Raw genomic sequence first — 24,023 nt, forward strand, 5'->3', positions numbered from 1 at the left:
CGAAAATTGAAAACACCAAATATTTTCCTGTGTCCAAACGGTTTTTTGGACGCTATTGCCATATGTATTCCATAATGTTTGTCTTGGAGAGCATTTTAGGCAGAAATACCAAGAATAATTGGTAATAGACATAAACATAATAACCAATAAAATAATTCTGCGACAATAATCAAATCGTAGAAAAACAAGGAAATTGAAAAATGAAGATTTTTTCGAGCTACCAAACAGCTTTAGGGACGCAAATGTGATTTATACACCGTAAGGTTCGCTATATTCTGGAACTTTTGATAGAAAATGTTTGAAATGATAAACAACAAAATCACTTTTCAGCAAAAACAAAACCTTAATAGAAACAAGAAAATTGCAAGAACAGGATGCTTTCTGGTGACCAACCCGTTTTAGGGACGAAATTGTAATTTATACAGGATAATATTTGCCATTGGTTGCAACTTTGGGCAGAAAATATTCGAAATGATAACCATCATTTTACTAAACAAGATGTTTGTTTAGTAAAAGTATTAGATGATTAAGAGTTTTTAGAACAATTTGATTCAGTATTCCATTATTATAAGACTAAGAGGTCATTTTTTTAAGGAACCTCTTCCATTGAACCCAAGGTCTGAATCAAACCCCAACAATGACATTTAATGTTCTATATTGACCTTTGGGACCAGATCATCTTATAATCACTTTCAATTCATTTACCTGAATAATTCTTCCACCCATATATTCTCATGACTTCAGTTTGTTTGAATTTGCACCAGCATTATGCATGAAGTTAACATGTACCCCAGTTTTTATTGCTTTTACTCTAAGTGTATTACAGAAGTTGGAATCGTGAAAATGAAAAAATGTTCAGCTAACAACGATTTGGTTCAGGTAAATTCTTCCTTGAAGAGAGAAATTTTATACATTGTGGTGGCCTACAGCGGGGGAGATGACTATGAACTAGAACACAAAATTTTAAAACATATTTGTGTGATGACTGGCCATTTCATGCGCATGGCACCTGACATAGTTTAGTAGACTTCAAAAATATACAGAAAATTGTGCAGCCAACAAATATGTAACAAGATACTATTTTAATGATTGTATTATAATTAAAAACACTGAATTGTATATCATAGTTATTTTGACTTTGAGACTGCAAAAAATATCAGCTAATGTGGTAATTTATATTGTACTCTGTGGAATAATGTATGGTTAAGGAAGACAAATGGTTTGTCATAGCCCATCAAGTTAATATTTAGGATTCAGGATTAGGAATGTATCTTTATCTTCAAGTAGTGCGTTGTTAATGGAGAAATTAAAGTTTTGACTGCAGTTTCTATCATATTAGCAATTCAATGCATTCATTGAATTTTCCATTCGTAGAAAAATCTAAATGCATACAAATAAATACAGTCAGTGTGTTTATGCACATAATGTAGCTCACAAAAATATTTTCAGGATCAGTTTATATTGTGATAAAAATTATCTCCATCAACAGATATTTTCACATTAGGTACAATAATGTGACATCAACTTATATGCTGGCTGACAGCCATTTCGCATTAATCATACACTGGTAAAACATGATTCCTAAAATAATTGCTTTAATTACAAAAATTCAGTACATGTGCATAACATTTTATTGCAATAATCTTAAGAATATGAAGCAACCAATTCCTCATCACAACAGCCATACTTTTTTCAGCCAGTATTTTTCTCACCAAAGTGTACTCTGAAAAGTCAAATTACCTACTACCATCCCTGCCCAAGTGGAAGCCTGCACAGATGGCCTCACAAGGTGTGTGCCTGGCACAGACTCTGTAGCCATCTATGACGCTACCTACTTAGCTCTGTAGCCAATTGGAACACTGTGTTGTCACCTCCACTAGAGCCAAAGGCCTCAAGAGGAATTTGCCCACACAGCTTCATAAATTGTGTAGGCACCTACTCAGCTTCTATAAGGTCATAAATAGGCAGTGTAGGTAGCTGTGCATTCTTCCGTGTAAGTCATCTTGACAGCTTGAGTAGCTACCTACTCAGCCTGTGTAACAACATACACAGTTGTTCAGCTGCCTATAATATACACACTTGTGTGGGCACTTCCATTCCAAGATGAAATAAAATCAAGTTCAAACAAAAGCAGGATATTATTTAAATCAAATACACAAATATTATAAGTGACGCAATATGCACAATCTTAGTACAAATTTCTTTTGAATTGCTTTCTCAGAATCTAACATTATTATTATTGTTGTTATTTCAAAATACATAGTCAACAATAATATCACCATGCCCTATTAAACAGAAGGTAAAGATTCTTCCAGCCTTTGCAATGGAAGTATAAATCTTTTTCTCAATTACTTAATGCATTGGCACTAAAAATTATCATTCCGTTAAATCGCAGTAGGCTGTTATACTAAGCTACAACAGTATTCCTAATAATGAAAGAACAATGAAGCAGTGGGTAACAATGTAATGAAAGTGTATCGAAACATCCAAAGTTACCATCATGTTCATGGAAACACTAGTATTTTATTTTATGAGAATAATAATAAGTTATATATTTATCAAAATGACAAAATGAATTGGTAATCTTAAAATAGTTTTTAATTGACAGAAATTTTTACCTTGATGACAGGCTAACTGAAACTTGCAATACAGCAATTAATGTATTGATTTAATAGATGATATACCTTCATTAGCAATATTTCTTTATCATGCAGCTAATAACTTTTTAAATCGGTAAAAAAATCAGTAGCAATCTTTCCAGATCAACCACTGATAACTAGTTTTTCAGCATAGTAGACCAAAATAGATGTCAAAATTAAATCATCAATAGATACTACATGATCGAATAACAATTTCTTTACCAATACTCTATGTTTGCCCCTGAATCAGTAAATCAAAGTTGTTTCTCTAACTTGAAAAATCATTTATATAGAATTATTCCAGACATGACCGTGGTGGTCTATCAATTTGAAATGCTCTAACAAGAGAGTCAAGCTTAAAGTGAAACATAAATGAACCCATTGAATGAAAACACTGAATTTTGAGAATATCATCATTTCTTTCATTTAAAACAAGAGTGTTACATTTAGGGTTACTCACAACAGATAACATTATTCAATAATAAAAGAAGTTCTCATTCTGGACTACACTGATATTACATGTTAAATATCCTGTAAATTGAAGTCATGATTCAAAAATATAACAAAAACAGGAGCACAGTATTGGAATGAATTGAGGACATTGATCAAAACAAAAGGCATGAACAAAAAATGACAATGATAAAATGAAAAATTGATTCAGACCCTAATAGTTTTGATTTTTAAAGCTAGTGTACACTTTGCAGTAAGTGGGTAAAAATCAATCCAACAGGAGCTAGAAATAAGATATATCCCATGAAAAGCTGCGAGGCATGATTGCATTTGTCTGTCATACAGCTACAGACTTCCTGTCGACCTCCAAAACCTCCTCGTGAGTAGCAAGACTCAGAATATGAGGAGTTATTTGATCCACAAGATCTTATGGTCCTGCTATCAGGTGGATCTGATGTACAATTTGAGAAAGAAAGATATTACAGTCAACATACTAGTTATAATACATACTATAAACATTAGCATAATGGACAACAATATTCCAGAATATAAGTTTATAATCAAGACAAAGTGGTAGAGCAGCTACAATTATGGCCATACTACTGTAAAAATGACTAGTTTACACTATATCATGCATTACAAATTACATGATAAGGCTAAGAAAACTTTAAAAAATACATGTTTTCAATACTTTGGCTAGGCCAAAAGAATGAATCCTTTTGCTTCAGCAAGGGAAAATCAATTTTAGGTTAAATTTAAACTCTTACAATTTGATTTATGATGCATTTGTATCTCATCATAATAAATATAAACTTAGTACTTAGAGATGGGGTTAAAGAAGTAAGATCTTATTTACACATAAAAGGATCTCTTCTTTTCAACAGCTTTCTAAAGCTTTATTACATGACTATAGTCACATAAAATTACCATGCAAAATAAATTTAACATAGTTCATGGCAGTGATTTTATTACTTTATAATACCAAGGAAACACAAGACATTCATTCAGGATATAATTTGGGCCGTTTCTCTCTCTCTCTCTCTCTCTCACACACACACACACACACACACACACACACACACACACACACACACAGGTGTGTACACACCTGACAAAAACGAAAATTTGTTAACCCATATAATATAATTTTTTTCTGATAGCTGTCTGTAACTCCCCTGAAGAGATATATTAGCCAAAAGAATGTCTTGACAAAATTGAAATTTCATCCTAGCAAATGAAAGAGTGCTTCTAAAGTTTTAAAACAAAAAAATAAAGTCTTAACCACTAAGAAAGGAGAAATTAATCACCAATTTTATTCCATGCATGTTTTGCATATTGTATATTTTTATAATTTTCAAAATGCGCAATTAAAATGGACAAATCTTTTACCTGAAACTTTTTGGGATATTACATATTTTCCGTAATGGTTTTTTCAATCATTTTTACAAGTGAATGTATTGGAATTAGAAGATTTTCCATTTCAATGCCTCTATGTTGTAATTGGTTGGAATAGATATTTATTACGTAGGAATTGTGCATCGTTATTAAAGGTAAACTATTTAATTTCCTACAAAATCTTAGAAATATCATATCCTTGTATTTATATTGGTAGGTATCATTTTTAATATGAACATACTTTATGAACTTATGAGCACATAAAAATAAAAATAATTAGTTGCACAGGGAAAAAAGTCAGGTTAAAAAAATCTCATTTTAATTTCATTTTGGTTTTCATTTTTAAATGCATATTTATCTTTATGCATGGTATAAATTTTAAAATTCTAAAGGCAATTCTAAAACTGCAATTACACTTATAGACTCTGCAATTATACCTATTGTACACTCAATTCCTTATAAAAACTAATCGTTAAGCTCAACTGCATTACTAAAAAAATCTTCCAATTCACAAATAACAAACCTAAAAAGAAATTTTAAAAAACTTTTGAACATGGCGAATATCAATGCTCTTATGAATAATGTATTACTTGGCTACCCTGCAAGTTGACATATGGGTGTTGCAATAGATACTGGGTAACAAACCTAACATAGGAATAGCAATCATTTCAAGAGAATAGTATTGAAAAAGTATTCTTCTCCTACTCCAGTCGTTTCTGTGTAAAGTAAAAAAGATTCATAGCACTTATTTGCTACCATCTAGTTTCTTCCACCTTTCTACTTCAGCTTTATCTAGAAATGAAGATATGGGGCTGGATTATCTTGGACAAAATATTTTCCAGTGATGTGCAGGAATGGAGAAAAGAGATAACTTCAAAGGTTATTGACCTGAGAACACTTTGGCTAAAATCAAATACTTCTGTCATTATTTCATTTTTGTGGATGCTGATGATGGTAGAGTCATGAGACCTGTGGATTGGAAAAACTTGCACTCACATGCATGGTTTTGTACATACAAAAGTGAGCTTCAAAGTATTCCTAGATCTTCCGATTGAGTCATGTGAATCGTGGGAATCACATTACGGGTATGGTTGACAAGCTCAGCTCAGTCTGCTACCTAATTAGCTTCATCCAGGTCATAATGACTCAGTTTCTTACTGCCCTATATTATGGTGAACTTTGTTCTATACTGCTACAGAAAATTTTGTCATCAGTGTATCTTTCCGTACTATTATGTAGAGCAAAACCTTAAATTTATATTTTCAAGGGACCATTGAAAAATATGAACCATCAAAACTGGTGTTAAACTGTGATTGGTGGGAAAAATATTTTAATGTCATATTTTGTTAATCAAATAACTCCCAGAACTGCAATGGGGTAATACCTAACATAAAAACAATCATTTCTCTCTACAATGAGATGCAAAAAAAATGAAACAAACTAAAAAAGGCCTGACACTGACAAATTTGAAGTTAATTTTTCATATAGGAAGGTTTACTAAATACCACAATGCATCTTATATTCAGTATAATCACTACAGAAGTGTTCAAAACAAGATTAATCAATATAACATAAGAACATATAACTAAGGTTTTTCAGCAGCTGTGATGCCATTTCAAATAATCCCCTCTAGGATACGTAAAGCCATAATGTTTCACATGGCTCATTTTACATATTATCCTACCAGATGGCTGATCCAAGTGTTATTTAAAATTTAATTAACATATTACATTATATCCTAATTAACAAAAACTAATTTTAACGAAAAATATACTAAACATGAACAAAATCAGTTATTGATGAAACCAGGGAAATTATATTATACAAATCAGTTCTATTATCTCAGTTGAGCAGTGACATGAAGATTCAGTTTCACGAATTCCTATTCTCAAACATGAATTCCTGAAACTTGATTTCACTAATTTATATGGAGCGTTTCCTGGGCCATAAAATACATGAAGATTAGGCAACTTCTGAGTCCTTAATGAAGGATTTCTAAATATTCCATATTCAGGAGAGAGCTATTCTTTTGATTGCAAAGGAGGATATTTCATGTCGGCCAATTTTTGAAAGGTTAGAACTGCTACCAGTGCCTTTTATTCACATATTTCCCTTTATAATCATTAATTAAATGTCACCAGGCTGATAAGAGAGGAAGTTAGAGATAGAGACACAGTGACTTAAATACCAGTTGTACCATACATTACATGAAAACTGTTGGAATAAAAATCAAATAGCAGACCTATTTGGACCAAAAATTATGAGAACAAAATTGTCCAACAGCCCTACCCACCAAAGGTAAGATAACCATTCATACTTCTTGATTTAGGCAGAAATCACACTTTACCTGGAAATTAAATTGTATTACTCTGTTGTCAAGTTTCATACTGAAAAGAGTTGCCAGTAAAATTATTGCTGTGAAAGTTTTCCTACTAATACAAGACTATTCCTGTATCAATTTATGACCACAAGGATGAAAAAATATACTTATTTTTCATGCATGCAAACTTGTGTCCAGAGACAATTATGATTTTTCTGCAATAAGAGGACTAATCCTCCCCCTGTTACAGGAGCTCTGGACCTCTGAATGTGAGTATACATGAGTAAGTTTCTAAGTGTCCACAATAACTTTCCTCAATAAAAAATCACTGTTTGGCTGAATTAATATTTGAAATTTTATTTCTTTCAGCTGTCTTCACAACTCAGGACCTATGGCATATGTTCCACCCCACAATCTCTCATTTGCACACCACTGATCCCATTAAGTTTTCATAATTAATGATGATTTGTGTCACATTGTAGCTCTGCTCCCTATTGGAATAAAATGAGCAACTTCATATTTCACAATTTTATTAGACACATACCATCTACGTTTTGTCATGATGATGCAGCTCCTGGATATATCTCCTGAGAAAACTCAGGTCATGTATGTTAAATATATTTGTTGGACAAACAGAGTTTCATTTAATTCCAAAATATATAATTTGCTTTGACTTGGATTATTTTAGCCAAGGAGATGAATTATTGCAATGTCCACGAAACTGCTAGCTAGACATGTGCACTGATAATTGGAGTTTTGCTATATGGCCACAGCTATATGCCATATTTTCACATTGTCATTGTTCTTGATTACTATAATTGAGCCCTTGGAATGATATACAATTACAGCAGCTATGCATGCATGCAAAAATAAAAATGCTTTGATTGGAAAATAGCAATTGTGAATACACTATCATTTTCTCTCAACATAAAGGTACCTGAAAGAGATTTGTTATTGACCTTTTTGTAAGGAATAGTGTGTTAATTAGCACACTTCCATGTTAAAAAAATGTTCACTACCTACTTTACACTTGGAAAACATCTCTTCTCTGTTTGAAAACATGACACTAAATGCATGGGAAACAATTAGATACACAATTACTTACTTTCATTTACTGTAAAATCTATGGTTTGAACAATCTTCCGGCACAAAATATACTGAGAGCCCTTTACATGGTGACTGCAATTCTTGAGCAGAGTGTCAGGCAATTCTTCATCTGCACATCTGGAGTCATTCTTACTGTTACACTCATAGCAAAGAATAGCTGCACCTGAATAATAGATAATTTTGTAAGATGGTATAAATATTCCAGTCTCTTTCAAAATGTCTGGATCAAATTAAGTTGATATTTTTAGGTAAAAAGTAGCTAATACTATCATTAGAATAATTTTCAATTATTTCAATGTTATTCACTTTAATTGAAGTTATTTTTTGGGTGAATTTGGGCAAATAAATAATTTTTTATATGATGCCTAAAAACATTTTTAAATCCCTGCCTAAAAATGTCTTTGCCTATAAAAATTTGGTATCCTTCTGATATAGATTAATCATGGGAAGAGGGATATTTGCTTCAAAATTGGAATGAGATATTTAGAGGCATCTCAGAGAATACTTTTCCATCAATATTCAATAAATATCAATTGCAAATTATCATTTTACAATCACTTTGCTACTCATGTCAACATCATATATAGCTGAGATATTCATAGAGGCCATTTTAATCATTCAGGAACTTAGGACATATGAACTGGAAAGTTCAGGACCATGCTTTTATGGGAATAAACAATGGGCTGGCATAGAATTCTCCCAAAAAACATTCTCAGGGCTGCTTCGTGTATTGTAACAAATGTCCAGCCAATTAAGAGAATTTACAGAAGATTTTATAATGCCATATGCTAATTCCAAAAGAGCACATTTCAAAGGAAAAGGCAAGATATTATACCACATTAATACAATCCACACAACAAATGTTGTTTCTAAACATATCACAAACATCTATGTGAAGTGCATTCTATAGTTTAGACTTAGATCCATGTGACTTTTTTCTGTACCACAATGTGAATAAACAGCTTCGTCAAAGGCATTTTTCATCATAAGAAGCAGAATTGAAGGCTGCTAAGATGGTTTCAAAGGAAATATGTGTGCTCCAAAAATGTATTAAAGAGTAATCACCAGAACTGACTACAACTAGAAATGAAGGATATGAAAAAGAAAAACGGGTGAATTATTTATGATTATCATGATGCAGTGTGGTACAATCTGCAGAGTCACCACAATGTAGCCTAATCAGTGCTTAACCCAAATATATTAATATTCACCACTTGTTTATACAAAGTTCATCGCAACCCAAACAACTACTCTTCATGGTCACGTTCACTGTTTCTATACACTACTGATACACTGAATGTGAAAATGTGGACATCAAGGCCTTAAGTTAATGTAGGTATATAATTTAGATTTTAATAAAAAATGTTCACTCTCAAAATAAAAATTGTTTCTCATATTAACTTTGCTTTTAAACATATTGAAGGCATAAATAAATGTAGGTAGTCAAGGAAATAGGTACCTCTGCTCACTGGTGGAAACTTATTAGGCCATATATTTATCACAAAAGCTCATGTTTCAAAGCAAATAGGCCGCATGATACCACAATTACATATGCTGATGCTGAATATCTCGAGAATTTTAATGTGAAGTTATACTGCAGTTCCGATCTAGGTCTGGAGACCTTTTCCTGTTCTCAATGTGAAAAAACACTGTGCAGATACCAGAAATATAGCAATTCCATAATAAATATCAATTGTGGAACTGTTGTCTTTCTGCTATGGAGAAATTTTACCGAGTAACGGCTAAAACAGTGTAATATCAATAATCTCCTTCGATGAATGTGTTTTTCATCACCAGAAGGAGTGGCGAAGGCTACTTAGAAGGTTTCGAAGGTCCCATAAAAAAATGATGTCGAAGGTGTCTTCGAAGACCGGAAAAAAAGATGTGGCATTGTATCCAATGCAGCTTTAGATACTTTGAAAAAGACCATCAAAATTTGAAGGACGTGTGATGTTATATTTAAAAAAAACATTTTTCACCGAATAGCCCTCATAAATCGGGAAATGCATACACCCCAAAATGCGAAGTTCTACTAAGAATGCATTGGGTATACTTCAAGAAAATTAACAGAGGCATTGGAAACATGCCCTCGCTTGATTGAGACCGAGATGCTTCAAATGTTAGGTATTACCTTGCCGGGATTAAGGAATTTTTACATGAGCGATTGAATTAAATATAATACGCGGGGGGCGGAAGCATAACTTCGTTTTTTGAAAGCGTTTTGCGTTTGAAAGTAGGAAGTTATATTGCCGTAGCCTGTATTTATCAGTGAAACATTTTCAAGTATGAATTGAGGTTTTTATAGACTGTAGCATATTTTTAGTGAATTATTGTACCTCGTTTTTAAGTGAACTTAATCGACGGATATTTTTTGGCATGCTAATCAAATTTTTTCCAGTATCCGGAGAAAATTACAGGTTCAGTGCATGGATAAATATTTTATATTTCGGGCAAGAAAATGGGCAATTTTTCTACATTCACCGGTAAACATAACAAGTAATAAAAGACAGCACACCAAAGATAAGAATAGCAACAATGTTTCACCCTCCACCAGGGCCATAGCTCGAAATTTAAATGAATGCCTTAGATGAAACTAAGAAGGAATATGGACTTATAGTAGCAGGACACATTTGTAAAAATTGTGTTTTTAACCAAACGAACTGAGTTTAAGACATCGATACGATTAAATTTTATAGAACATCTGAAGAAGAAAGAGAAAACCTATTGAGAAATTAGAAATAAATCCGAAATTGCATCTCCCGATGAATGTAAAACAAATATTACATATTATATATATATATATATATATATATATATATATATATATATATATATATATATATATATATATATATATATATATATATATAAAGAGAGAGAGAGAGAGGTTGTATACACACACTAGGTTATGCGCGAAGGAGCACGTGTGAACGTAAAATAATTAATAATTATTTAATACGGGGCTGAGAAATATTTGCCGTAAAAGACAGCCAGCAGTTGAGGGTTTATTGCACCACTCAAGTTTGGTTCCATGATGCAGGAGGAATATTAATCACTTTTCAACCTCATTTTTAGCGAATACCTCTTAGTTTGCCTTTATTCAATTTTTTTGACTAGTGTTAACCTTAAGTGCGCTTCGTATTAATATACACGTTAAAAATGACGTATTCAAATTTCGACGAGATCAAATGATAAAAAAATCATCTAAATTTTGCATAAACTCTAAAAAATTCAAATGTAAGTGTTTCTGTTAACATAAAATTATTTTTAATGCCGAACCAATAACTTCATTGAGCAAATTTTGTGAGGTTTCGAGTCCCGGGTTGGCTCTCAGCAGGTTTTAAGTAATGGATTTGGACTTATATATTTCGTAACCAGGTAAAAAATTCATTCGGGAACTAAATCTCAAGTATCACAAAATAATAGCAAACGAATTTCCTTCATTAATAAAGGAAAAAGACATATCCAATTTAATGGACCGTGCCGAACGAGGGAGGGGAGGATACCACCAATGATAAAATATGCAAAGATCTCCAACTGACGGCAAAAGTAATTTACCTGGGCGGGCCACCATGACAACTCCGAAGATGCAGAGACAAATGAGGTATTCCAGCTTCATACTTGCTGTCTATTATGGCCGTCACCCTTTCGAATTGTATCTTGAATGAAGCGCTACTAAAGACCCACTAACTGCTTCTGTCCCTTCACACGGCTGAATGCTGAGTGGCAGATGATGAGAAGGAGGTTGAAATGTAGGGGAAGTATCACGTCCCACCCGTCCCCTCACACTCCCGAAGTACCCAAACGCGCGCTGTTGTCGACCCCGGCACGCATAGCGAGTCACGAAAGAAGAGAGATGCGGCGAGGGGAGGTTGAGAGATGGAGCCAAAGACGATTTGACAAAACCGATTTGGTTTTGCATAATTTGTGAGAGCCTTATGAGTTCGTGGTGGGGAAAAATTCGCGGGGGCATGAACCCAGTTCAACACTCTTCTCCTTCTCATAAATCGTATCTTTTTATGTAGATATTTCGCGTATTCACGTAGTATTTACACGTCAAATTGCTATACAATCACGATTCCTCTTATAAATGATATGAGGAACCGTGATCCCCATAACTAGGTGTATCAAACATTTATCCAATACAAGGATTTCATTATCGAGCATAGACCGTTTCGTCTTTATCTCTCTTTGTTGGCAACCCCGGTCCGGATTAAATGCTCGCGGCCTACTCGTCGAAAGGAAGTAGATTTTTCGCCACGCCATTCGTACTCCCCAGGGGTTCGAGAACAAATAGATTTCGCAGATATAGCGCAAGGGAAAGTCAAGGCGATTCGCTCTGAAGGCTCGCTAATTCCTGCAACGGATTTTCGTTCTTTTCAGTTTATTTTTTATCCCGCGCGAGGATAGCAAACCCTGGGCAGCAGACGGATGCGTATGAGCAGACGCATGCAACTCATCGGTGTTGGGTGAGGGATGAAAGAACGCCACTCACTCCGATTTGTAGTGGTTCCAGCTTCCTAGGGCGATGCCAAAAATGCGTGCAATTGACCCCGCGGAACCGCAATACTTTCGCACGAGGGGCGGCGAAGGGCGGGCGGGATAGTTCTAATGGCATCTGCTCAAGGGTACCAACTGAGCCCGCGCGTCAGAAGTTTTAGCCATCCAAATATAATTACACTCGTAACCAGGCAACGTGCGTACGATGTTGGTATGAATTCCTCTTTTAATATATTTATATAAACCAGTAGAACATAGCGTCAGAAACGGATCCGTTGAACAAATATTTGAAGACACGACGAGTGCCTGTAGAGCCTCGAATCGGACGGAGAAGCACAACAAAATCAACAAAACAGACATACCAACCCTTCTATCTCTCGTATTTCTTGGCTAGATGTGACTGTTCGATGAAGTGCTTTTAACGTGTCATGCCGCGTTGAGCTAGTCGCGTTTCAACTGGAAACACGGTTGAGCTCGTGCTGGCCAAAAACGGCTTTTCTAAACCCTGAAATTGCCATCTGTGCCGCGGAATCTTTATTTTCCATCGGATGATCGTATTCCCTTTGAACAATACCAACGGGGCTTTTTCCTGTCTCATCTAGAATCTCGAGACGGAAATCCCTCCCACGCGAGTTTTCTTCTTCGATAATGAGGAGCCACACAACACTTTTTGCAACTCTTTAAAACAATATTCCGGTCGCAACACCGTTCGTGTCAGCAAATGATGTTCCAAATGAGATTTACGAGGCTAACGAGTTCATGTTCCTGCACGCTAACGGGGAAATGTGTAAAACTGAAAAAGACAATACGCACATGTGACGCCATCGGCTCTGCTTCCTTTCGTAATAATATATTCACTTTGCAATCGTGGCGCACGCTTGAGTGTGATCAATGGAACTCAACTACAAGTCAGGTACCAGCGTTGGAAAGGGGAACGGTTTTTTACTGTCAAGGTTAACTATACATACATATATATGTATATATATATATATATATGTATATATATGTATATATATATATATGTATGTATGTATATATATATATATTTATATATATATATATATATATATATATATATATATATATATATATATATATATATATATATATATATATATATAATTTTAAAGGGCAGCAAACAACATTATCAAATCCCGTACTTTTTGTGTCCACACTCATCTGATCTCCTAGTTAATGTCTCCCAATCTTGAAAATCCCCTTTAAGCTGGGTCGGAATTTTTTGGAGTGATGGATAATTATAATTTTAATCGTTCCGGTTTATTCATAGGTATTCTAAATGTCTTAGCATCTTAGGTCTTCTTAGCGACTTAATGAATAGGGGCGTATTTCTGAGTGTTTATATATTTATCGACTTAATTGAGCGAGGTTAGACTTATAGTCCCTTCTTCCACTGAACCCTTAGACATGGCATTGATGACAATTTTGAGAGAAAGGGTGAATCTGAGCACTTGCAATCACTGATCAAAAACTCAGGAAATGCTTTCAGTCAATGGGTGCTCAATATAGAAAATGAGACCGATCGAATTAGGCGGGGTTCAACGCGCTTGGTGACTTCACCGAAGTTCGCGGGTTCGCAATACCTCCTTGCGTATGGGAGTTGTGTCATAATGGTGAATATTTATTTAGCATTGTCAACAGTGCGGAACAACCTTCGCCGTCGGAGAGGCTAAAATAGTCTCCTGGCTTCCGAAAGTGAAAACTAGTACAATGCTATAATGCAACGCAGTACCCCATATAAATCAGGAAAAACGGTCGCGTATCACATGTACATGGCCCGCACATATATTTTTTTGAGGGAAACGTGAGCGCTTATCTGTGCCACATACACAGGCGGCTTCAGCGCCTGTGGCACACCGAACTTTCGAAACCCACGGCCGACGACATTGACGGCCGACTTGTTCATCCTTCGAGCCGATCGTGACGTCAGCAACATCTCTCTCCCCCCCCCCGCTCTCACATCGTGTGTGGAATTTAGCCTCTCCCCTTCAATGCCTTTACACACGATCACAGTTCCCTTCCGATCTCACGAATCTAGCCGCAATGGGAGTCACAACCAACTTCATTAAAAAGCACCATACTTCACCGAGTTGTGTGCTATCTGATCCACGCTCCAACGGCAAGCATCACTGCATAAGAAATTCAATCGTTCATGAGAAATTTCATTAATCTCTGCAACGCACTGTCTAACATTTTCAGCAAGTCCAACGCTCTACCCCTAGACGACCGCGACCCACATGTGTGTGTTTATATATATATATATATATATATATATATATATATATATATATATATATATATATATATATATATATATATATATATATATATATATATATATATGTATGTATGTGTGTGTGTGTGTGTGTGTGGGTCGCGGTAGTCCAATGGGTAGAGCGTTGGACTGCTGACCTGAGAGTCCCGGGTTCGATACCCGGGCAAGGCACTCTGGGCACCTGCAGCTCTACCCTGGGCACCCTAAGCTATGTGATTTTTCGGGTACCAGATCCTCCTGGGAAACCATAACCGGCACAGGGAAAGCGACTGGCACCCCTACCCTGATGTGTGAATTTCCACATGCCGTATAGGGTGAACTCTACCATCACCTACTAAACCGACCTTCGGGTTGATTACTGTGTTTATGGATGTATATATACATATACCATAAATATATGGTATTAATATATACGTATATATATATGTATATATATATACATATATATATGTATATATATATATACATATATATATATATTAATACCATATATTTATGGTATATGTATATATACCATAAACGCAGTAATCAACCCAAGGGTCGGTTTGGTAGGTGGTGATTAAGTTCACCCAGTATGAAGCCCGACGGCGTGTGAAATTCACACATCAGGGTAGGTGGACCAGCTCCTTCCCTGTCCTAGTTATGGTTTCCCAGGAAAATCTGGTACCAGAAAAATCACAGAGCTTGGGTGGATTTGAGGGTGCCCAGAGTGGCTTTCCCATGAGTCGAACCTCAAAATTAATATACATATCAATTTTATTTGGTATGGGAGTATGGTATTAAAAAGCAACGGTTTTTATCTCTGTTTATTGACTATTTGCAACGCGATCACGCATTTACATTTTCAAAATTATTATTATTATTACGAAGCACATATAAATTAAATTGTCGCAGTATAAACGTAAAATTGAAGTCAGATAATTATCCAAATACCAGCGAGGATCGGGCCCAAAGCCAGCACGGATAATTTGAAATACCCGAATGCAATCTTTTATTAAGAAATTCTTTGAAATATGTACCAAATAGAAATTTTGTAATGCGTTTTCTTAGCTAATCGCCAACAGGATTGAATCTAAATGGGTTTATTCCAAAATGGATTCCAATGTCTAGAGAGTGTGAATAATGACTTCCTTGTGGTACGGTAAATCTGACTGGTTCTATTTCCTCAAATGATTACTGATAGTAAACAATTATTAAAGGCAGATTTTTAACATGTCCAGGCCCTGCTTTGCTTCTGAGCCCACAAAAATAATCATCGTAACGCCCTACATTGCAATAAATCACAGTTGGGGGAAAATTTAAAATATTTTCTGAGGATCTCAACGTTTCAGGATGACATCCGCGTGAGTCTGACACTTTGTCTCTTTCTTAAAATTTAAAATAATGTATTTCCAACAATATACACAGAAATATTCTTTCAAAAGTAATGCCTTCATGCTAAAAATCAGTTATGCACATTTTTTCAAATGCATTAGATAAACGTTACTCACTATATCTGCAAACAATGTGTGATACAAAGGAAATATAAAATATAATGAGTTTTCAATATATCGGTATTTTTCCGCGACCCTGATCGAATCCTCGTTCAATCGAAGTTCTTTGAAATATTCTCCTACATGAGGCAGATCTCAAGACGTTGAGGGACAAGTCCCGTGCAGGGACGATTTACATTTATGAGCAAACGTCCACGGTACTGAAGCACAGCGAACCGTGGAACTATGGACCCGAAAAGCCTCACGGAGTATAAAGAAATTAGGGAGGAGGAGGAGTTAAATAAAAGATTGGAAAAGGAGGAAGGGCGAAGGAAATCATAGGAGTCCAGAAAGAAAAGTCGAGACCAAGGACAGAGAAACAATTAAGCATCATGCTATAAGGACGTGGAAACTGAATATTGACGGAAAATGAATCAAGCGCAATGCTAAGTCACCCAATATTCTGGAAAGGGAGTTTCAAGTCAGGAGCGAATAAATATCCCAACCAAGTCTTTTTCAAATCCAAATGCAGAAATTCTCACTGCATCGGTCGGGTGGCCTTTGAGTTCGGGTGAGACAATGGTTAGCTTTGAGATAACCGATCATAAACGGCGACTAAAATTCTGTTTTTGGAACAACTCTTTTAGATTTCCCCACGTTTTCGCACAGTAACCCACCCTCCATGCAAGGACTCGAGAACCGTTTAAGGGCTAAGGTGGGAATAATCCCCTATCTACCCGCGGACGCTCGGAAATCATTCGTTGAAGGCGTTGGAATTTACTTTACTTTCATATCTTAGTTCACATTTCATAGGAACCAAAAAAAGAGGAGTAGGGTCATGATTGCCCCATGATATTTACGATCAGAAGGCAATGAAAGAGATCAATGAAGAGAAAAAAGTAACTAATTAATGGAGAAAAATTGGCAGAAATTCCACGATTGGCGGACGACATCGCTACTCTTATAGAGAAGAAAGAATTCCCGACACGAGTCAACATCGATAGTGGGACGATAAACAAAATTTTTAGAAAACAAGAATAAAACTGGAGTGATGATCTACAGTCGAAGCAAGTGAGGCAATTGTCATACAAGACTAGGGAATAAGGTTCAGCAATGATTTATTTCAGTCGGAATAAGCAAGAAATTAGGTAAATTAGGGACTCAAAACTTTCGTCTTCAACCATTTCGTTACTTTTTGAAGGAATGCGACTAAGATGTTTCCATTGAATTTTAAGCAAGGAGCTGACCTTTGAGTACTTGGTTATTATTTCCTTCCTTTCTCATCCATCTAATACTTCAAATGAGTCAGTATGGATGCGACTATGCACAAGGAAGCAGGTGATGGAAGAAACTATGCGCAAGAAACTACGAGCGTAAGAATTGATTGGATAGATCCCACAAACCAATCCTCGGATAGGTAGCACGCGATGATGAGGCATTTTAGAAAGACGGGGTCTCCTACCTCCCTTCCACCAAGCCAGATGGATGAGAAACGGAGAGACGATTGATATTTCACACTAATTTAATTGTAATTTAAACCTAAGGCTGACGATTCCATCACTGAGCGGCTACATAATATTTACATATGTGCACTTCGGGTCCAGAAAATTGAGCGGAACGGAATTGTCCTTCCTCTCAGTTTGAGTGCGTATATCTAACGTTAAGCGCGAGACTCTCCCTGTGGCTTCCCCTCCCCCACTTCCCCGCCCCACATGCACTCAATTCAACCCTGGGTTCAAGGAACCAAGAGGGAGTGGGGTGGGGAAGAGGCAGAGGGCGAGAAAAGGCATCTTCAGATAAGGAAGAGGCAAAGAGACTCCAAGAGCTTTCTCTAGCAATGGGCTACTTCGCACTATGTTTTGCCGTGAAAATGTCCAGAAATTGACGGTGGAACTGATTTGTAGCGAATACTTCAATGGTGGGGGATTCGTCATTACCACTGGCAAACCGCGGTCAAAGCAAGCAATGAAGTGCTCCCTTATTATACAGTTTTTACCATTTATATCATTTATTATTTTTATCTGCTCGTAACATGATGTCGTCAGTCATTTTTTAATGACTACCATAATCTAGAAGGTCGTAACGAACTAAGAAATCATAACAACCAATCAAGTCAGGGTTCGAATCATGAACTGTGTCCAATTGTATTGTATATGACACAACAATCCAAATCCCTCATTAATAACCGGTGGCTATTAATGGCATAATAGTGAAGTTGCAAACTTTCCCCTTCCCGAAAAAAGGGAAGATCTGCTATGCTAAGGTTGCCTGTCATAGAATTCTCAATGAAGAATGCAATTCATGAAGAATGATACATTGAAGTGATTCTTTTTTTTGTATTCTGAAAGAAAGATGAGACACTTGTAAACTTGACAATCATATTCAACATGGTGGTTTCATTTCATGCCCGAGAACCATAGAATGTTATCACGGATATGTTATCATCCGACATAGCTGAAAGCCAATAGCGCGTCATTTGACGAGCTTTTGAGTTTGATCCGTGAAGACATAAGAAAGCGAGATAAAGAGGAAGGAATAATGCTGCGTATGATTTGAGTAGTGTTTGCCATCGTGGAAACTTGCGGCCGCTTGCGACGAAAAGCCCAATGCCTGTACTCCAACCAAAACTCGAAAGACCCTCAACGTAGTGTTTGCCGCTGGTTAGCCATAGGTGTGATTTCATACAGCATAGCAAATATATTTTGCAGACATAGCGTAAAGTTGCCTTCACCTTTCAATCCTCTTTTAATGTCCAACCAGCAAATATTTATTCTCATTTTAGTCAAGGCAATCTTAAGTTTTGTAAAAGAGGGTTGAGTTAAAGAAAGGATTCAAAATAAGTCAAATAGTGATTTTGGCGAGAAAATGCTCTTAGTGCGTTCATTACTTTCCTTAGAGAGAAGTGGTTTTCGAAATAACTCTTCCCAATAAGGTTTTTGATTGGTGACATTATATTTAATTTTAAATGTAACACAAAAATGAGCTCCGAAATGGTGATATTTTCATATTGGTAAATTTTCATTTGCCAAAGAGAGTAGACTAATTCAGCTATGTCCTAAAGGATGGGCCATGATTGCATCTACTCCTTTTAGCATAACATTCCCTACATCCTCCTCCGAAGTGGATGGCGTGAGTTCTATTGATCCTAATGATATTTTCTCAACAATATTACCAATAAGAACGGTATTTTTACAGTATAACTCCTCAGTTAATCACAAGTTCCAGAAAATCAAAAGGGACAAGAAAAATCAGTCTAGAATTCAATTTTCATAAAATGAGGGCATCATTTTAAATCGACGGTTATTATTGGTATTAGTTTCGCCAAGGTATTTAATTTCCGTAGCAAGAAATAACTCAGCAGTCGTTGGAACAGCACGCCAAGAGATGTTTTTCAGTTTACGGAGACTTTGTTGTAACCTCGATTCATCCAAGATGAGAGTGAAAAAAATATGACGGTTGTTCGTCGCTACATTTAATAATAGCGAACTGAACATTTATTGATGCACTGAAAATGTATCGTAAATTTACGACAACTTAACTTGTATGACTATTTAACATTTTTTTCAAGAATTAGCAAATTACAAGTAACTTCCGAATTATGTAAGTTCACTGTGACGTTTTATGCAAATAAATGCATCGAGGTCAACAAAAATTACGAATAAGTCGAAAGAAGTGTAAAATTTAACAATATTCAGGAATATTATTTTCGCTATCGGCGTAGATACATCTTAAAGCCTTTTGCGAAGATATTGAAATTGATGAACGCAGTCAAATTTATGTCAATTAGAGTTGTTTCTGCTAAAGCACAATTCTCAGTTTTCGTTCATTTCTAAACGAATTAAATAGCTTCTTTATGATGCAATATTTGCATATCTCTATAAAATATCCCCAATTCAAGACAAAAGTTTACCAAAACTGTCCTGGGAAACATTCCTTCAGATTATGACATTGAAAACGTTCATTTTCTGAGTCCGAGAGCTAAGAAAGCAATGGTCTACTCCCGGAAGGAATCAAGGAGTCGATTACCTCATTTCATCTCTAAATATCTCAAGAAAGCACTACCAAATGATTCCTCGGCACTGACATACAATTTTTGGAGGTGTAATTTCTAACCAATGTTGCCAATATTAAAACGTCGAAATTGGAATGACCATTTTAGGAAGACTACATGAGGTATTGCATGCTCCTTGCTGGTCATTTTTCTCAATGGAAAGGAACTTCTTTTTTCATTTCAAATGATTTACAGCTTTAGATGAGGGTTGAGAAGTTGTTGTGAAACTGAAAAACGTGCTGGCTTCCAACGCTCGAATAAACTGAACCACATGCCACGCTTTGATTGGTTCAACTGACGTTAACACGGAGTCAAAAATGCGGCGCTGTCAGAGGATGTATAGAATAGTCCTAACCGGCACAGATCTTCAACACAAAAGCTTTAACAATAAGCGCTTTAGTCCGAAGGTCTCGGGCTCATTTGGGTCAAGCACCCAAATAAAATGTTCAAACTAGTCGGGAGGTGATTTCACTGGTGCGACCAGCCCCTCATAGCTCGGCTAACCCGCCTATCTAGGTGGCCGGGCTTTCCTGTGAATATTTGAGTCCTCTTGCTCCGAGTCAACCTTAGAATCCTGGAAAACTTGTTGTCGTCCTTCGGATTGGACGTAATACTCGCGAGCATGGGCTGTCGACGATTATCTCGCGGAAGCCCTTAAAGTTGAGTACCCCTATTCAGATTCACCTCATCTCTCTTCGCCCTCCCTTCCCATCATCTAAATATCCTTCTCCTATGTTACTCTTTCGCACCCGAAAAAAATATTGAAAGACGCCTTTATCAAACGCAAAGATAGCTCCCTGCATGCGTCCCCGTATTTGTTGCTTCATCCGCTGGACTACTACTTTACCAGGGTTCTCTCATTCAACAATTTAGACATTTCTTCCATCCCTGCCACCATGAGAAATCCCCTCCCTTCATTCCGGGCCACGCCAGCCAACTTGGCGAGTAAGACTCGGAGCTGCAAGGCTAAAATTCATCAGGAATAAAACTATAATTTGAGTCTGGCTAAAAAAATAATATGGCATTGATTTTTGCTAATTTTTGGAAGACACTAAAGCAGTGTTAGTCCAGTAGACAGAGCACTGTACACTGATCAGACGGTCCGGGTTCGATTTCGGCTGAGTCCTCTGAGCGCCCCCAGCTTCACTCAAGCTGAGTGATTTACCGACTAATCAGAGTACCCACAGGCGACACAGGGAAAGGAATCGTACCCATCCCAGTTTGTAATTTTCACGCACTGTTTGGCTTGGTACTATGTGCGATCTACCATCACATGTCAAACTGACCTTCGGGTTTTATTACAACTCTGTCCTTACTTTGTTCAAGGAATGGAGGAAGGATGGGGAGAAAATGGGCGCCGGTATTAGCTGGCTCTTAAAGAATGGAGTCAAGGGGTCCACAGTTAAATGTCCCATCCGGCGGACGGTGTTTTCCACTTGAAGGAATATACACAAAGCACCGCAAGTTGTGATCGGGATACCTCTGGCCACCTCCGGGCTTCGAATCTGAGCCCCCAGGGTGAGGACCAACTATATTAGCCAGTGCACCATTCCGATTCTCCGGGGTCTCTTGATCCGCTCTTGGTTCGAGGGCGTGGAAAATAAAATATGCATCATACTTAAGCAGAGAGGTGTAGCGTTCTTGTTCAAGGCTGTGATCGCATTGCAGGATTTACTTACACGCGCTTCGAGATGCTACATGCATGCTGTGTCTAAACGATATACATACATGTAGGAGGCAATGAGTGAATCCTGGTTTTGCGAGGCCCTATTTATAATATTCTTTTTATCTGGTAGCTCATTTTGGCCCCACAATGCACATACGTTAAACATATGTTTTCAACACCTATTCATAGCAGGAGTAGTTGTGAATGCAGTGGCTATTGCTATTTCGACGAAATTTAAACTATGGAAATATAAAGTATTTATGAGAAATTTTAATGAATTTTCAGCAGAAAACGTTTAAATCATTTCACTCTCGCAATTTTACTGTATTTAAAATTGAATCGGTATTCACTTGGGGAGTACCTCAGTGACCTTTCTTCAGCAACTCCACGAAAACCGCAATCGTGTCTCAGCCCCAATAGCCGTGCCATTATATCCGTGACGTGTGTGCAAAAATATTTTGTCTTAACACATAAGAGAGATATTAAATTTTGAACTACATTTACCGGTAAAATGTTCGATACAAAATATATGTGAAGGAAAATCATCGCTATACCCTTTTGGTAATGAGATTAAAGTCGAAATCCCAAAACTTTTATACTGAATTAAGCCTTTCATTTTCGATTATTCCAACCATCTATTTTCACTACCGCTAGCGGAAAGCGTGGAGATTGTTTTTTAAGGTAATATACGTTTAATTTACAGCAACTAGAAGGGAATGCCTGAAAAAGAGGTATCCCCTTAATTCAGACTAGTTGGCGAGCCCTGACTAGTGTCGGACATTTGGAAGCCTATTTATGAACAATTCAGTCAGGAACTCAGTAAAACAAAGCCTATGGGATATTTTTAGAACGCGTAATATTGGGCCACTGTCAGCCCAACTTCATTTAGAACCTTACAGTCGACGCTCGGATTTACTTTATCAAATCAATAATAAACATCTGGAGTGAGAACCAAAAATCACTTTAAACGGCTAGGTGAAAACAATTGTATCTCTAGGCTCCTCAGAAGCCATATATTGTTTAAAATAACCAAGCAGAATGAAATTTAGTCACGCCTCTAATATCAAGCAATAAATAAACCCTTCAAATAATGCCCAATTGATTTAAACGGCACACTTACCTCATAAATGAACGCTGGACTCATTGGAGAATACACGCGTACTAACTCAACGGTAAAAGATTTAATATTCATCTCCAATTTATATTCGTCTATCAAGGGTGTCTCGCCAGGAGGTAAAACATTCCACTATTATTATTGCGTCATTTTCTGTAGCTCAGTAAAATAAATAAAACAAATTATTTTCTATCTACGAAGAAAGAAAGAATACCAAGACGCGATGGCAATGATCGATTTTGCCGATACGCCTCACCCCACACTTGGGTCGCAGAAAACTGGAATAACCCCAGATAACCTCCAAAAAGATCTCTTTACTGAGGCAAAACGTAGACTACAAGGAGTGATGAGGGCGTTAGCTTTACTTTATTAAGCATTCTAGCGTATTTCAGAGAAATTCAGAGGATATTGCGTAAAATCTTGACTTCTATAGCAATCGAACAAGTTTGTAGATAAATGAACGTGGTATTAAGATTAATTTCACAAAAACAATAATTTATCTGAAATTTATATTTTTGATACAGCCATGAAACCTACCAATTAAACATGCTTAAGGAAAATTAAATCCCCGTTGAAGGAGTATGAGTGCGACGAAAGGTAAATACTTCGCTTGCCTTTTCATTGTCCTGGAAATCCAGAGAAAATAAGAAAATAGCAGACCTAGTAGATTTAAGCACTGCTTTGTTCCTCAAACAACTGTTGATTACAACAAAACTATGACTAAACACTCAAGCTTTTCTGTGGAAGAAATTTTTTCAACTACCTTTATTTTTACGACTAATTCTTGGCATAACGATAAACAAATATACGAGGTATGTCCAAAAAGTATCGCGAATTTTGAATTTTCGCGGGTTAAGTATATTAGATTTTCGATTTTTTTGTGGCGCTATGTTGGTACTTATGTCTCTCACTTATACCGAAACGTTCGGCTATTTTGAATGCTCCGTTAATTGTTGACAGCTGTTTTGCTTTGACGTGTTTTGGTTTCTCTTCGATTTTTGCCGGTTCCAAAAAGT

General features: G+C 36.4%; 1 protein-coding gene across 1 annotated transcript; it reads right to left on the minus strand.

Annotated features, from left to right (window-relative positions):
• Positions 1 to 1,578: 1,578 nt before the first annotated feature.
• LOC139689407 (UPAR/Ly6 domain-containing protein crok-like) lies at positions 1,579 to 11,676 on the minus strand. Its single transcript, XM_071586508.1, has 3 exons — positions 11,470 to 11,676; positions 7,910 to 8,074; positions 1,579 to 3,540 (listed from the first exon to the last, which is right to left on the minus strand). Exons 1-3 carry the CDS (start codon positions 11,528 to 11,530, stop codon positions 3,326 to 3,328), a joined length of 441 nt encoding a protein of 146 aa, XP_071442609.1. The 5' UTR covers positions 11,531 to 11,676; the 3' UTR covers positions 1,579 to 3,325.
• Positions 11,677 to 24,023: the final 12,347 nt, after the last annotated feature.

The sequence above is a fragment of the Hetaerina americana genome, unplaced genomic scaffold (assembly GCF_022747635.1).
Source record: "Hetaerina americana unplaced genomic scaffold, ioHetAmer1.1.p SCAF_23, whole genome shotgun sequence".
NCBI classification, from domain to species: Eukaryota; Metazoa; Arthropoda; class Insecta; order Odonata; family Calopterygidae; genus Hetaerina; species Hetaerina americana.